General features: G+C 36.5%; 1 protein-coding gene across 1 annotated transcript in view; it reads right to left on the bottom strand.

Annotated features, from left to right (window-relative positions):
• LOC141371161 (butyrophilin subfamily 1 member A1-like) overlaps positions 1–18,036 on the bottom strand; it is a 46,038-nt gene that overhangs the window by 22,723 nt on the left and 5,279 nt on the right. The window contains exon 2 of the mRNA XM_073884835.1: positions 4,720–4,818. Coding sequence (XP_073740936.1) covers positions 4,720–4,818 — 99 coding nt within the window. The remainder of the gene's footprint in view (positions 1–4,719; positions 4,819–18,036) is intronic.

Below are 18,036 nucleotides of genomic sequence, written 5' to 3'. Positions count from 1 at the left end.
TATGGCAGCTCCTTTCTCCTTCTGTTTATCTTCTGATATCTGCCCACAGAATCATGGCTCCCTGTTTCATACCTCGAAACCAACTGCCTGCTTTATAATTGAGGTATCGCAGCTGAGGTCGAAGAAGTTGCTGTGATATTCTGTTTGTAGAGATCCAGATCTATCTTCTTACGTCTCAGGCTGATTTCATGGGTGTTCAGAGTGGTCTAGTAGATATCTAGCTCAATTCCAGGACCGGATGGAATAGGTCCTCTACTCCTCTGCCATCTTTTCCTCTCTCTGCTTCTGTTTTGTACCAATATCCATTATTATTGTTGGGTTGACTATATTATATTCATTTAATTTTGTTTTTTTATTATTAACATATAGTGTATTATTTATTTCAGGGATACAGTTCTCTGATTCATCAGTCTTATAAAATATATAGCACTCACAACAACACATACCCTCCCCAATGTCCATCACCCAAGCACCCTTTACCTCGCACCGCCCCCCACCCCAGCAACCCTCAGTTTGTTTCCTGAGATTAAGAGTCTTTTATGGTTTGTGGCCCTCTCTGGTTTCATCTTGTTTCATTTTTTCCTCTCTTCCTCTACGATCCTCTGCCTTGTTTCTTAAATTCCACATAAAAGTGAGAGCATATGATAATTTTCTTTCTCTGACTTATTTCGCTTAGCATAATACCCTCTAGTTCTATCCATATATTTGCAAATAGCAAGATTTCATTTTTTGATGGCTGCATAATATTCCATTGTGTGTGTGTGTGTGTGTGTGTGTCTGTGTGTGTCTGTGTCTGTGTGTCTGTGTGTATATACCACATCTTCTTTATCCATTCATCTGTCAATGGACATCTGGGCTCTTTTCATAATTAGGCTATTGTAGACATTGCTGCTATAAACATTGAGGTGCAAGTGCCCCTTCAGATTACTACATTTGTATCTTTGGGGTAAATACTCAGTAGGGCAACTGCTGGATCATAGGGTAGCTCTATTTTCAACTTTTAGAGGAACCTCCATACGGTTTTCCAGAGTGGCTGCACCAGCTTACATTCACACCAACTGTGTAAGAGGGTCCCCCTTTCTCTGCATCCTCACCAACATCTGTCATTTCCTGACTTCTTAGTTTTATTCATTCTGACAGGTGTGAGGTGGTAGCTCATTGTGGTTTTGATTTATAGTTCCCTGATGCCAAGTGATGTTGAACACTTTTTCATGTGTCTGTTGGCCATTTGGATGTCTTATTTGCAGAAATGTCTATTCATGTCTTCTGCCCATTTCTTGATTGGATTATTTGTTCTTTGGGTGTTGAGTTTGATAAGTTCTTTATAGATTTTGAATACTAGCCCTTTATCTGATATGTCATTTGCAAATATCTTTTCCCATTCTGTCAGTTGTCTTCTGGTTTTGTCAACTGTTCCTTGCTGTGCAAAAGCTTTTTATCTTGATGAAGTCTCAACAGTTCATTTTTGCCCTTGTTTCCCTTGTCTTTGGCAATGTGTCTAGGAAAAAGTTCTTGCAGCTGAGGTCGAAGAAGTTGCTGCCTGTGTTCTCCTCTAGGATTTTGATGGATTCCTGTCTCACATTCAGGTCTTTCATCCATTTTGAGTCTGTTTTTGTGTATGGCATAGGGAAATCGTCCAGTTTCATTCTTCTGCTTGTGGCTATCCAATTTTCTGAACACCATTTGTGAAGAGACTGTCATTTTTCCATTGGCTATTCTTTCCTGCTTTGTCAAAGATTAGTTGGCCATAGAGTTCAGGGTCCATTTCTGAGTTTTCTATTCTGCTCCATTGATCTATGTGTCTGTTTTTGTGCCAGTACCATACTGTCTTGATGATGACAGCTTTGTAATTGAGCTTGAAGTCCAGAATTGTGATCCACCAGCTTTGGTTTTGTTTTTTAACATTCCTCTGGCTATTCAGGGTCTTTTCTGGTTCCATACAAATTTTAAGACTATGGATTGCATTAAATGTGTAGATTGCTCTAGGTAGCATTGACATCTTCACACTGTTTGTTCTTCCAATCCATGAGCATGGAACGTTTTTCCATTTCTTTGTGCCTTCCTCAATTTCTTTCATGAGTATTCTATATTTTTCTGAGTACAGTTACTTTGCCTCTTTTGTTAGATTTATTCCTAGGTATCTTATGGTTTTTGGTGCAATTTTAAATGGGATCGACTCCCTAATTTCTCTTTCTTCTGTCTCATTGTTGGTGTCTAGAAATGCAACTGATTTCTGTGCATTAACTTTATATCCTGCCACTTTACTGAATTCCTGTATGAGTTCTAGCAGTTTTGGGGTGGAGTCTTTTGGGTTTTCCAAATAAAGTACATATCATCTGCAAAGAGTGAGATTCTTTGCCGATTCAGATGCCTTTTCTTTTTGTTGTCTGAATCTTGAAGTTAGGACTTCTAGTACTATGTTGAACAGCAGTGGTGATAGTGGACATCCCTGCCATGTTCCTGATGTTAGGGGAAAAGTTCTCAGTTCTTCCCCATTGAGAATGATATACGCTGTGGGTTTTTCATAGATGGCTTTTATGATATTGAGGTATGTACCCTCTATCTCTACACTGTGAAGAGTTTTAATCAAGAAAGGAATTTTGTCAAATGCTTTTTCTGCATCTATTGAGAGGATCATATGGTCTTTGTCCTTTCTTTTATTAATGTAGTGTATCACATTGTTTGATTTGCAGATGTTGAACCAACCTTGCAGCCCAGGAATAAATCCCACTTGGTCATGGTGAATAATCCCTTTAATGTACTGTTGGATCCTATTGGCTAGTATTTTGTGAGAATTTTGGCATCCATGTTCATCGGGGTATTGTTTAGTCATTCTTTTTTTTGATGGGGTCTTTGTCTGGTTTGGGGATCAAGGTAATGGTGGCCTCATAAAATGAGTTTGGAAGTGGCCCTGGGTTTTTGTATTTTGGGAAATTTTTTATTACTGCTTCAATTTCTTTGCTGGTTATGGGTCTGTTAAGGTTTTTTAGTTCTTCCTTGTTCAGTTTTGGTAGTTTATACATCTCTAGTAATGCACCCATTTCTTCTAGATTGTCTAATTTCCTGGCATATAGTTGCTCATAATATGTTCTTATAATTGTTTGTATTTCTTTGGTGTTGTTTGTGATCTCTCCTCTTTCATTCATGATTTTATTTATTTGGGTCCTTTCTCTCTTCTTTTTGATAAGTGGCCACGGGTTTATCAATCTTATTAATTCTTTCAAAGAACGAGCTCCTATTTTCATTAATTTGTTCTACTGTTCTTTTGGTTTCTATTTCATTGATTTCTGCTTGATCTTTATTATTTCTCTTCTTCTGTTAGGTTTAGGCTTTATTTGCTCTTCTTTCTCTAGCTCCTTTAGGTGTAGGTTTAGGTTGTGTATTTGAGACTGTTCTTGTTTCTTGAGAAAGGTTTGTATTGCTATATACTTCCCTCTTAGGACCTCCTTTGCTGCATCCCAAATATTTTCAACAACTGTGTTTTCATTTTCATTGGTTTCCATGAACTTTTTAAATTCTTCTTTAATTTTCTGGTTGACACATTCATTCTTTAGTAGGATGCTCTTTAGCCTCCATGTATTTGAGTTCTTTCCAACTTTCCTCTTGTGAGATTCCAGTTTCAAAGCATTGTGGTCTGAAAATATGTAGGGAATGATCCCAGTCTTTTGTTTATGGTTGAGACCTGTGAATTGATTTTTTTAAAAAATTTTGTCTTGCTTTTATTAATAGCATTTATTTAAATCCAGTGTGTTTGTTTTCAGAATAAAATATATTTTACAAGATTTTATTCATTAGTAATCACTTATTCCTTTTGCTTTGTATGAACACTGAAAGAATTCCCAATTTATTTATTTGGATATCTCTACATGTTCCAGATTTTTTAATTTGTAGGCACTGCATAGTATATTTTTCTAAGTAGGTAATTTTTTTCTGTACAAAACAATGTTAAAAATTGTGAAGAAATGTGTGGTAAAAATTTCTTAACATTTCCACTTAAATCTTGCTTGGGAATTAAGGATTTCTTTCTTATATGTTCACATTATTTATGACGAAATATATTTTAATCCTCCATCTAACTTAGGATCCATTCTTTAATATGATAATCTATTTCTCTAATTAAGAAATATAATTCCTTTATATGACCATAAAGATTTCGATTAAATGCTATCAGTGGCAGTGAACTCATGACTTCCTTTGCGAAAATACTCAAATAGGAGAAAGTTCTTGTTATTAAAATTCTTCTTTATATAGAGCTCTAATATGACTCTTTACAACTTCAACCAGTTATTTCTAATCCTAATAGTTGAGATAAAGGGAGAGAGAGAGAGAGAGAGAATCTTCTTTTCATGACAAGTTTTCAAGATAATCAACTATTTTACAAGTAACTCAAATACTGTAGATTTCCCTGTTAAACATTATTTATTTATACTGTTAATTTTAGAGACATGTTTTCAGAATCTTTACAGTTTTGGGAATAATATACTTGATAAATTGCAGTTTGTCAAAATCTCTCTTAAATATGTTGCTTAGAAGTAAATGTGAAAAAGTGAAAAGTAAACAGTAAAGTGAGACTGTCACATCTCTCACCTCCAATTCTGTTTTTATAATGAGAAGGTCAGATCCCACTTATCTTTGTTATAATCACCACTTAGGAACCATGTCAAAAATCAGAGTAGTGAACTCTTAAGATACTATGACTTTACATATTTACTAACTTACCATGATGATGGTATTCTAATTTCCAAACAAAAATAATAAAGATGATGGCTTCTAGAAATAGGAGAGGATAGGCATTTTTATGTACTTCAGGGTGGAATTCTGAAAAATGAATGCCAGAGAATTTCCTTATTAACATCCAGACCAACGTTATTACTGTTTCTGCCATAGAAGTTTTATTCTATACTTCTAGTAACTTATAGGTCTGTGACCAAGTTTCAATTTTCAGAGATAAAGCTGAGGGATCCCATTACATTTAAACACCACAGCAACAGATCATAGCAGCTACTTAGAAGACAGCATGGGATTGAATATCTCTAAAGTTAGGGAGATGTTTATCCCATGAGTTGTGAAGAATTCTTGGGTGTGGACATCTCACAGTAAATGAGGGAATCTCTGTCAACTCCAGCTCTCTCCTTATCACTTTGTTATACTCTATGAAGCCGAAATTGATATAGCCAGACTTTGGTCCACCAACCAAATCAAGTCTGACATGTATTTTTAGAAGACTTGTGATTTAAGGATAGATTTCACATTTTAAAATCATCAAAAAAAGAAAAAAGTGATGCAAAAATAATATGAAATTCAAATTCCAATGTCCACAGAACTCAGCTATGTTTAATCTTGGTGTATAGTCTATAGCTGTTTTTCACTACAATAACAAAGATGAGGAACTGCAATCAAGACTGTCTGTAGTGCAGTGATACAGTTATAACAACATCATTTGAGCAGCTTGACTATCATAGCATAGCCGCAGTTTATTTTATGTCTTTGTTTTATTACCAAGGAATACCAGTCATGCCAAAACAAGAGAAGAGGAACAAGGTAGACTTTGAATAAAACAAATTATATTGGAGTGTGGATTCTTTTCTTACTGAATTATATGTATTCATTATGCAATGGCACTACAGTGGTTCTAAAAGAAAACAAAAGAGAGGGAAGATAGTGACAGACTAGGAAGAACCTAGGCTTGCTTCCACCCATGAACACAACTAGGTAACTATCAAATCATCTCAAATACCCAGAATCTGTCCAGAGCAGAACAAACTCCACAACTAGAGGTAGTGAAGAGATCATACTGAAGAAGTTAGGATGTGCAGAGTCATGGTTTAGGGGGAAATGGTTTCTGAATGCTTTGGAGGGGAGGGAGCTCTGGTCATGAAGAAGGATGAGAGAGAGAGAAAAGCACACAGGGGAATGAATAAGGAGAATTTTCCCCATAACCATTGGCTTGGAAAGTGAAATGTTTCCATTCCAAGTGGCTAAATTTCAATGAGAGGGGATTAACCTGAAATTTTAAAGGTCAGGGGCCTTGACTACAGGAGACGCTGGAGGCATTGGAGCTGCTCTTGGAAAGAAGGTAAACGATCCATGGACATGCAGCATGGAAACAGTGATCTGAAGAGAGCCTGGGGTACACAGTAGGGTAATTATTTGTTCTTCTCAGAGTATGTCCCTGAGAGGCAGAGTTCACAGAGACACCTCTCCAGGAACAAAGGAACTGGCTGGCATCATTTACTTTTCCCATTCCTCAGCAGAAGCACATGGCCACCTGTGTGAACTGGCCCAATGCCAACACTGGCTGCCTAAATTGCATAAACCAAGCCCCACCCCCCTGCACTCTGGTGGAACTTCCCTTCTCAGTCAAGCTAACCTCAGTCTCAGGATGACATGTCCCTCCCCCCAGAAGACAGCACAACCCTTGCCCACATGGTGTCTCCCAACCAGAGAAGTTTGCAGGGCCTCAGTTCTGGTGGAGGTGGTAACAGGTCTCATTTCACCAACAGACCACAACACACCTAGCTAAAATTCACCACATTCAGGCCAGGGACCAAAGAGTGCCCCCTGCAGGCAAAGAGAGCCCCTGAAGACTACTATCTGAAGGATAGAGCAATCAGAGCAAAGCTATAGAGCACATGCAGCACACACTAGAGACATATCCTGAAGCACCTGGCCCTGGACATTATATGACTTCTTCTTCATAAGGCCATTATTTTCAGGAATAGGAGACATAGCTGGCTTTTCTAACACAGAGAAGAAGGCAGAGACTTAGGCAAAATAAGAAGACAGAGGAATTTCTTCCAAATGAAAGAACAAGATAAGAGCATAGCCAGAGATCTAAACGAAACAGATATAAGTAACATGCCTGATGGAAAATTTAAAGCAATGATTATAAGCATACTCACTGGACTTGAAAAAAGAATAAAAGACTTTGGGAGGGAAAATGGCAGCAGGGTAGTAGGATCATAGGCTCATCTCATCCTACAAACACAACTAGATAAGTATCAAATCATCCTAAATACCCAAGAAATCAACCTGAAGACTGACAAAGCTAACTCCACAACTAAAGGGAGAGAAGAAGCCACACTGAAAAAGTAGGAGGTGCAGAGACATGGTTTATGGGAGAAATGAATAAAAGGTGCTGTGGAGGAGAGGGAGCCGTGGTCATGGAGAAAGGCAAAAAAGAAAGGAACACACAGTGGAATGCACAAGGAGAGAGTTTCCCCAAACCCATCAGCTTGGGAAATGAAAAAGACTAAATTTCATGAGTTCTTACAAACAGTGGGACCTAAAGCCTGGAGTTTTAAAGTTCGGCAGTCTTGGCTAAAATAGAGCACTGAAGGCTCCATGCCCTGCTTCTGGAGAGAAGCCAGGCAAACTAGGGAACAGACAGCATGTAAACAGTGATCTGAAAAACACTGGGGCACATAGTGGGGAGATTATTCACTCTTCTTGGAGCATATCTCTGAGAGGCAGCATTCACTGAGACAATCTCTGAGAACAAAGAAACTGGCTGTCACTGTGTCCCTCCCCTACCCCTTAGAATAAACACAGAGCCACCTGCAGCAAGAAGCATAGTGCTGATGCTATCTGCTTAACTTGCTCACCAAGATCTACCCCCTCGCACTCTGGCAGGACTGCCCCTCTTAGTCAAGCTTGCCTCAGTCCCAGTATGGTGGGCCCCTACCCCTGAAGACCAGAACCACTGCCTAAATCATGTTTCCTAACCAAACAGTTCTGCAGGGCCTCAATTCTGGTGGAAGTGCTGTCAATTTTCATATCACAAGCAAACCAGAGCACACCTACTTAAAACTTGCCACATTCAGGCCAGGAACAAAACACTGCTCACAGCGGGCATGGAAAGCCTCTGTAGATGGCTGACCTGAAGGACAGTCAACCAAAACACAACAGCAGAGCACAGAGCACACATAAGAGACATTCCCTGAAGTACCAGGCCCTGGAAACTACACGACCTCTTCTTCATAAGGCCATTATTTTTAGGAGCAGGAGACATAATTTCTAACACAGAGAAGAAGACAGAGACTTAGACAAAATGCAAAGATGGAGGAACTTATGCCAAATGAAAGAACAAGATAAGGCCATAGCCAGAGATCTAGAGAAAAACAGATATAAGTAACATGCCTGATGGAGAATTTAAAGCAACAATCACAAGGATACTCATTGGGGTTGAGAAAAGAATAGAAGACAACAAAGGACCCTTACCACAGATATAAGAGGTAAAAAAGAGTCGATCAGAGATGAAGAGTGCAATAAATAATATTGAAAGCAGATTTGATGCAATGAACACAAGGCTGGAAGAATCAGAGGAACAAATTAGTGACCCAGAAGACAAAAATGGAAAATAATGAAGATGAACAAAAGAGAGAAAGGAGAAATATGCAAAAGGAGAATAGACTTAGGGAATTCAGTCACTCCATCAAACATAATAACATTCATATATTTGAAGTCCCAAAAGAAGAAGAGAGAGAAAAGGGAGAATATTTATTTGAAGAAATAACTGGAAACTTCCCTAATCTGGGGAAGGAAACAAATATCCAGATCCAAGAGGCACAGAGAACCCCCATCAAATTCAACAAAGGCAGACCAACACCAACACATATTGTCATTAAACTGGAAAAATATAGTGATAAAGAAAAAAATTTTTAAAGCAGCAAGACAAAAGGAGAAGTAACATAAAAGGGAAAACCCATAAGACTAGCAGGAGATTTTTCAGCAGAAACTTTCCAAACGAGAAGGGAGTGGCATGAGATATTCAAAGTGCTGAATGAGAAAAATCTGTAGCCAAGTATATTTTATCCAGCAAGGCTATCATTCAGAATAGAAGGAGAGATAAAGAGTTTCCTAGGCAAACAAAAACTAAAGAATTCATGACCACTAAACCACCCTTGCAAGAAATATTAAAGGGTACTCTTTGATTGGAAAGGAGAGATCAAAAGTGACAGTATAAAAGCAGAAAACACAAAAGCAGTAAAAATGAGTATACTATAAGAAAAATAAGGAACTCACAAAAAAAGATATAAAATATAATAGCATATACCTATCATGTGGGGAGGACAGGAGAAAAGAATGTATTCAAACTAAAATTACCATGAACTTAATATAGACTGCAATATGCAAAGGAGGTTATATGCAAAACTAATGGTAACCATATATTAAAAACCACTGATAAACATGCAAAGAAAACAGAGAAAGAAATGTAAATATGTCACTAAAGAAAATCACCAAAACATGAAAGAGAGAAAGACAAGAAAGGATCAGAGAAAATCTCCAGAAACAATGATAAAACAAGTAATAAAATGGCAATAAATACATGTCTCTCAATAATTATTTTGATTGTAAATTGACTAAATGCTCCAATCCAAAGACATAGCATGTCAGATTGGATAGAAAAACAAAACTAATCCATATGCTGCCTACAAAATACTCATTTTAGACCTAAAGACACCTACAGATTGAAAGTGAGGGGATGGAGAACATTCATCAGGCAAATAGATGTTAAAAGAAACCCGGAGTAAAAATATTTATATCAAAAAATGAGACTTTAAAACAAAGACTATAACAAGAGACAAAGAAGGACACAATATAGTAATGAGGGGAACAATACAACAAGAAAATATAACAATTGTAAATATTCATGCACCCAACATGGGAGGACCCAAATACATAAAACAATTAAAAACAAACACAAAGGATAATAATACCATAATAGTAGGGGATTTTAACACCCCACATACATCAATGGACAGATCATCTGAGCAGAAAATCAACAAGGAAATAATGGCTTTGAATGACACACTGGACCAGATGGACTGAACATATATATTCAAAATATTTGATCCTAAGGAGCAGAAAACATTCTTTTCAAGTGCACATGGGACATTCTCCAGAATAGATCACATCCTGGATCACAAATCAGCCCCCAACAAGTACAAAAAGATTGAGGCCATACCATGCATAGTTTTTACCACAGTATTCTGAAATTTGAAGTGAACCACAAGAAAAAATCTGGAAGACCACAAATACACGGAGGTTAAACAACATGCTACTAAACAATGCATGTGTCAACCAGGAAATAAAAAAAATTTTTTTTCAAATATACGTAGAAACAATTGAAAATGAAAACAAGATGGTCCAAAACCTTTGGAATGCAGCAAAAGCAAACCTAAGAGGGAAGTGTATGGCAACACAGGCCTACCTCAAGAAGCAAGAAAAATCTCAAATAAACATCCTATCCTTGCACCTAAAGGAACTGGACAAAGAGTGAAAAACAAAGCCTCACGTCAGCAGAAGAAAGGAAATAATAAAGATTGGAGCAGAAATAAATAATATAGAAACAAAAAAGAGAGAGAGAGAAAACAACAACAACAACAAAAAAACCAAGAGCAGATCAATCAAACCAGGATCTGGTTTGTTGAAAAAATTAATAAAAACCTTAGCCAGATTTATCAAAAATAAAAGAGAAAGGCCCAAATAAAGAAAATCACAAATGAGAGAGGAAAAATAAGAACCAACATCACAGAAATACAAATGTAAGAGAATACTATGAAAAACTACATGCCAACAAGTTCGACAACCTGGAAGAAAAAGGTAAATTCCTAGAAATATATCAACAACCAAAACTGAAACAAGAAGAAATAGGAAACTTGAATAGACTGATAACCAGCAAAGAAATTCAATCAGTCATCAAAAATCTCCCAACAAACAGAAGTCCAGGACCAGATGGCTTCCCAGATGAATTCTACCAAACATTTAAAAAAGAGTTAGTATCTGTTCTTCTCAAACTGTCCCAAAAAATAGAAATAGAAGGAGAACTTCCGAACTCATTCTACACGGCAAGTATTACCCTGATACCAAAACCAGAAAAAGACTCCATTAAAAGGGAAATTATAGGCCAACATCCCTGATGAACATGGATGCAAAAATTTTCAACAAAATACCAGCAAAATGAATCCAACAATACATTGAAAGAATCATTCACCACAATCAAGTGAGATTTATCCCTGGGCTGTGAGGGTGGTTCAACATTTGCAAATCAATCACTGTGATATGTCACAATTAATAAAAAAATAAAGGATAAGAACTACATGATCCTCTCAATAGATGCACAAAAACCATTTGACAAAGTACAACATCATTCGTGACAAAAACCCTTCAATAAAGCAGGGACAGAAGGAACATATCTCATAAAAATAAGGTAATATATGAAAGACCCACAGCTATCATCCTCAATGGGGAAAAAACCGAGAGCTTTCCCTCAACAGTCAGGAACAAGGCAGGGATATACATTCTAACCACCATTATTTAAGGTAGAACTGGAAGTCCTAGACTAAGCAATCAGACAACAAAAAGAAATAAAAGGCATCCAAATCAGCAAGGAAGAAACCAAACTTTCACTATTTGCAGATGACATGATACTCCAAATAGAAAACCCAAAAGACTCCACCAAAAAAATTGCTAGACCTGATACATGAATTCAGGAAAACCACAGGATACAAAATAAAAGTACAGAACTTTGTTTCATTTCTATACATTAATAATAAAGCAGCAGAAAGAGATATCAGGAATCAGTCCCACTTACAATCACATCAAAACTATAAGATACCTAGGAATAAACCTAGTCAAAGAGGTAAAAGATCTGTATTCTGAAAACTATAAAACACCACAGAAATACAAAGTATTATAAGATAATGTTATGAAACATAATATTCCAAAAAAATGTATAAGCTAGAAGAAATGGATAAATTACTAGAAAGAAACTTCCAAAACTAAATCCAGAATTTAAAAAATTTGAACAGACTAATTACTAGCAAAGAAATTGGTCAGTAATAAAAAAAATCCCCCAAAACAAGTCAAGGACCAGATGGCCTCATAGGTAAAATCTACCAAACAGTTAAAGAGGAGTTAATATCTATTCTTCTCAAGCTATTTCAAAAAATAGAAGAAGAAGGAAACCTTCTAAATTTATCCTACAAGGGAAACATTACTCTAATCTCAAAACCAGAAAGACACTACTTAAAAAGAAAACTACAGGCCCATATCTCTAATGAACATAGACAAAAAAAATCAACAAAATCATAGCAAACTGAATCCAACAATATGTTAAAAAAATTATTCACCATGATTAAGTAGGATTTGTTCCATGAACACAAGGGTGGTTCAATATTGCAAATCAGTCAACATGATACACCAAATTAACTAGAAAAAGAATAAAAATCATATGATCATCTCAATAGATGTAAGATAAAGCATTTGACAAAGTACAACGTCCATTCATGACAAAAACTCTCAACAGAGTAGGTGTAGAGGGAACATACCTCAACATAATAAAGGCCATATATGAAAAACTAACAGCTATCATCATACTCAATGGTGAAAAACTGAGAGTTTTTTCCCTCTAAGATCAAGTACAAAACAAGGATGTCCACTCTCACCCTTTTTATTCAACATGGTACTGGAAGTCCTAAGCACAGCAATCAATCAAGAAAAAGAAATAAAAGGCATCCAAATTGGTGAGGAAGAAGTAAGACTTTCACCATTTACAGATCATATAATATTATATGGCGAGAACACTAAAGACTCCACTATAAAACTACAGTGACTGATCAATTAATTCAGTAACATCACAAGATACAAAATCAAGGTACAGAATTTTGTTGCATTTCTATACACTAAAAATAAGTAGCAGAAAAAAAATTAAGAAAACAATACTATTTACAATTGCAACTAAATAAAATACCTAGGAATAAATGTAATCAAGGAGGTAAAAGACCTGTATTCTGAAAACTATAGAACACTGATGAAAGAATTAAAGATGACACTGATGAAAAAATATTCCATGGATTGGAAAAATTAATATTGTTAAAATATCTATAGTACCTAAGGCAATATACAAATTCTTGAAATCCCTATCAAAATACCAACAACATTTTTCACAGAACTTAAACAAATAATCCTAAAATTTGTACAGAAGCACAAAAGACACTGAAGAGCCAAAGCAATCTTGAGAAAGAAGAAGAAAACTGGAGGTAACACAATCCCAGATTTCAAGATACATTATGCAGCTGTAGTAATCAAAATACTATGGTACTAGCACAAAAATAGACACATAGATCGTTAGAACAGAATAAAAAATCCAGAAATAAACCCAGAACTATATGGACAATTAATCTTTGACAAAGGAGGAAACAATAACCAATGGGAAAAAGGCAGTCTCTTCAACAAATTGTGTTGGGAAAACTGCTACATGCAAAAGAATGACACAAGACCACTTCTTACACTATACACAAAAATAAACTCAAAATGGATTAAGGACCTAAGTGTGAGACCTGAAACCATAAAAATCCTAGAAGATGGCAGAGGCAGTAATTTCTCTGACTTTGGCAACAACATTTTTCTAGATATTTCTCCAGAGGCAAGAAGAATGAAAACAAAAATAAACTATTGGGACTACATCAAAATAAAAACTCACACACTCACACACACACACACACACACACACACACACACACACACACACACAAGGGAATACTATTCAGCCATAAGAAAAGAATGAACTCTTGCCATTTGCAGCAATGTGAGCTAGAGAGTATAATGCTAAGTGAAATAAGTCAGCCAGAGAAAGACAAATACCATAAGATTTCATTCATATGTGCAATTTAAGAAACAAACAAAGGAAAAGGGAGACAAAACAAAAAGTAACTATAGAGAACAAACAGAGGGTGACCAGAAGGGAATTTGGTGGGGGGATAGGTGAATTAGGTGATGGGGGTTAAGAATACACCTATCATGATGAGCACTGAGTTAAGTATACAATTGAAACACTACATTGTACACCTGAAACTAATATAATGCTGTATATTAACTACATTGGAATTAAAATTAAAACCTTAATAAAAAATATTTTAAAAAAACAAAAAGGCAACCTCCTGAGGGGGAGAAGACATTGCAAATAATATGTCTGATAAGTAACTAATGTCCAAAATATACAAAGAACTTATAAGCAATTGATGAGTTACTGAACTCTACAAATGAAATGAATGATACACTATGTTACCTAATTGAATTTAAACAAAATAAGTTAAAAGAAAAAAGAACTTCTACAACTCAACACCACCCCCCAAAAATTTTTCAAATAAAAATGTTCAGAGGATCTAAACATTTTGCCAAAGAAGACATACAGATGGCTAACAGACACATGTAGAGATACTCAAGATCACTAATCCTCTTGGAAATGCAAGTCAAAACCACACTGAGATATCACCTACACCTGTTAGAATGGCCAAAATCAAAATGACAAGAAATAACAAGTGTTGACAAGGATGTGGAAAAAGAAGAATCCTTGTGCACTGTTGATGGGAATGCAAATTGCTGCAGCCACTGTGTAAAGCAGTATGGATGTTCCTCAAAAAATTAAAAACAGAACTACCCTATGATCCAGTAACTACTGGATATTTCCACAAGGAAAATGAAAACAGTAATTAGAAAAGATATATGCACCCCTATGTTTATTGCAGCATATTTACAATAGCCAAGATATGGAAGAAACCCAAGTGTCCATGGAGAGATGAATGGATAAAAATGTGATATCTGTCTACATTGGAATATTACTCAACCATAAAAAGGGCAAGATCTTGCCATTTGCAACAACATGTATGGACCTACAGGGTACAATGCTTAGTGAAATAAGCCAGTAAGAGAAATACATATAAGTTATGATATCATTTGTATGTGGAATTTAATAAACAAAACAAATGAATAAACAAAGAAAAATAAAAACACAAACAGACGTTTAAATACACGGAATACAGTGTTGGTTGCCACAGGAGGGATTTATGGGGAAGTGGTTGAATTAGATAAAGAGGTTAAGAGCACACATCTTTTTTTAATGTTTCAAGTTTTTATTTAAATTCTAGTTTGTTAACATGTAGTATAATATAATTTCAGGAAATTCAGTGATTCATCACTTACATACAACATCCAGTGAAAGAACACACTTATCTTGATGAGCACTAAGAAATGTATAGAATTGTTGAATCATTATAGTACACCTGAAACTAACTTTGTATCCTTATTATACTTCAATTAAAAAAAGAAAAATAAATATCTACCAAAAAGGTTTTGTAGAAAATGCTTCTGAAGGTAATCATGTAGTCCTATATGTCATTCAGATTATTTAATTTTTTTGAAGGAAAAGTGACTTAAATAATAAATGAGATAAATCCAAGGATTTAAATAACTGAGATATAGTTATCCTTATTTAATTGATCTGGCTATAATATGACTCCATTATGTCCTCATTTATTTTAGTTTTATATTATCATCTTTCTTCTTACTAGAGACAGTTCTTTATTTCTCAGCCAAATGCCTGATAGGGAGAGTTGGATTTATTTACATTATCACTACTGGTACTATTTGAGCAAGAAGTTCTTGTCTGGCTGTCCTCCTAAGTACTTTGGTCATCTTCCAGATCAGTACTTTTGGTGTTGCATTTCATCTTCCTCTAAAGCAGGAAGACTAGACTAACTGCTTTTGACTACCTGTCATGTACAGTAGACTACCTGTCATGTGCAGTAACACTTATTCTCCCACTGATATGTTGTAAATACCCTGGTAGAGGTAAATAACAGTAACTTATTGCTATATCAGCTGCCCATTTTTTAATCAATGTCCTTAAAATTTCTACAGTAAATGTAATGTCTACCACTCCATTTTTTTTAAATATAGCTTGATTTGCATTTCTATAAAACATTGTTTCTATCTCCCCACCCCCATTCTCCCATGAGAGAATGACTCTCATTCTCTTACTTATTTTTGTCTTCATATTTTTCCACTACTGAATATTATTTTGACTTTAAGCAAAGGATTATATACATGATGTATATATAAAATCATAATAAGTAAGGCAATGAGAAAAATTGTCTTAAATTTCAAAAGTGATAAGGAATTATCATTGAGGAAAAGAATATGAGAAACTATATATCCTATCCTGATATATTTGTCTAAGATTCTAAATAGATTAGTCAATAGTAGCAAAAATGCCTCTGTGTAAGATATGGTCTTATATATAAACCAAGAAAACATAGGAGAAACTTTATACCACTATGTTTGACACAACTTATTGGGGTAAAAAGGAAATAAGTTCTTTTTTAAAAATATTACAAAACAAATAAAAATTTAAGTTAACATCAAAGTAGTCCAATGTCATATTCTTGCATGAAGCATTTTTAGAGTATAATATAAATCTTATGCAAGTATAACTTGAATGATACTCCACTGATGAACAATTTTCCATTCTGTATCTGCATACAGATACAGTCCTTGATGATTTATTTTTTCAACCATAAAAAGTTACTCACTTACTCATAGTCTTATTATACATCGATTTTTAAAGAACATACTGTGAATCAGAAATATAGTCAGTATAGTTGGTTGTGAGCAAGATGGCAGAGGAGTAGAAGACCTAAATTTTGTCTTGTCCCAGGAATTCAGCTAGATAGGGATTAAACCATTCTGAACACCTATGAACTCAACAGGAGATCGAAGAAAAGAATACAGCAACTCTCTGAACAGAAAAGCGACCACTTTCTGAAAGGTAGGATGTGCGGAGAAGTGAATCTGAGATGATATTCGGGAAGATAGACAGCGGGGGAGGGGGCCTCCGTCGGCCGCTTCTGGAAAGTGATAGAGCAGCAGAGCACAAAATCAGAAATTTTAGAAATCAGCTCTGCTGAGGGACATCACTCCAGTGACTAAGCAGGGGGTGGAACCCTCACTGGGACAGTGTGGTCTCAGGACTGTTGGGGTCACAGAAAGACTGGGGGTGCCTGAGTGTGACAGAGCTCCCAGGTATCAGAGCAGGGAAGCCAGCTGCAGAGATGGAGCCAAGGAATGGGCTCTCAGCTCGGGGTTGCCATAAACCATGATCCACGGCACAGTCAGGCCACTGCTCTTCCAGCAGGGATCCAACAAGTGGCAGATCCGGGGAGACTTCCCTTCATCCCCTGGGAAGAGCGATGTGAGAGTGCACCACAAGAATCTGCTGGGTTTAGAGACTCCACATGGGGTCGTGTGCCAGAGATAAAAACACTCTGTCACAGGCGAGGTGAGCACGGCTGTGGCCGGAGACCTGGGAGATGGGAGTGATTGACTGCTTTTCTCTGGGGGTGCACTGAGGAGCGGGGCCTGTGTTCTCTGGTCTTCCAGGGCAGAGATTGGGAGGCCGCCATTTTCACTCTCATCCTCCAACCTGCACGGAAAGCTTACAGGGAACAAAAGCTCCCGAGAGCAAACCTGAGCAGATTACTTAGCCCAGACTGGCAAGGGCAAGCAATTCCGCCTCCGGCAAAGACATTTGGGGACCACAGCAACAGGCCCCTCCCCCAGAAGATCAGCCAGAACAACCAGCCAAGACCAAGTTTACCGATCAATGAGAATGGCAGAATGCCAGTACTAGGGGAATACAGCACATATAATTCATGGCTTTTTCCCCCTGATTCTTTAGTCTTTCCAAAGTTAATTTTTTAAATTTTTTTCTTTTCCTTTTATCCTTTTTCAACCAACATCTTATCAATCCCTTTTTTAAAAACTGTTTTTCATTTTTCATTTCTTTTTTTTTTCCAAATTTTTTTATTGTTATGTTAATCACCATATATTACATCATTAGTTTTTGATGCAGTGTTCCATGATTGATTGTTTGTTCATAACACCCAGTGCTCCATGCAGAACGTGCCCTCTTTAATACCCATCACCAGGCTGACCCATCCCCCCACCCCCCTACCCTCTAGAACCCTCAGTTTGTTTTTCAGAGTCCATCATCTCTCATGGTTCGTCTCCCCCTCTGACATACTCCCCTTTTCTTCCTCTCCTGTTATCTTCTTCTTTTCCTTTTTTCTTAAAATATGTTGCGTTATTTGTTTCAGAAGTACAGATCTGTGATTCAACAGTCTTGCACAATTCACAGCGCGCACCGTAGCACATACCCTCCCCAAAGTCTATCACCCAGCCATCCCATCCCTCCCA

Source organism: Callorhinus ursinus, unplaced genomic scaffold (assembly GCF_003265705.2).
Source record: "Callorhinus ursinus isolate GAN/ISIS: 27379988/994484 unplaced genomic scaffold, GSC_fseal_2.0 scaffold59, whole genome shotgun sequence".
In the NCBI taxonomy this organism is placed as follows: domain Eukaryota; kingdom Metazoa; phylum Chordata; class Mammalia; order Carnivora; family Otariidae; genus Callorhinus; species Callorhinus ursinus.
This window is presented reverse-complemented; position numbering and strand designations above follow the sequence as displayed.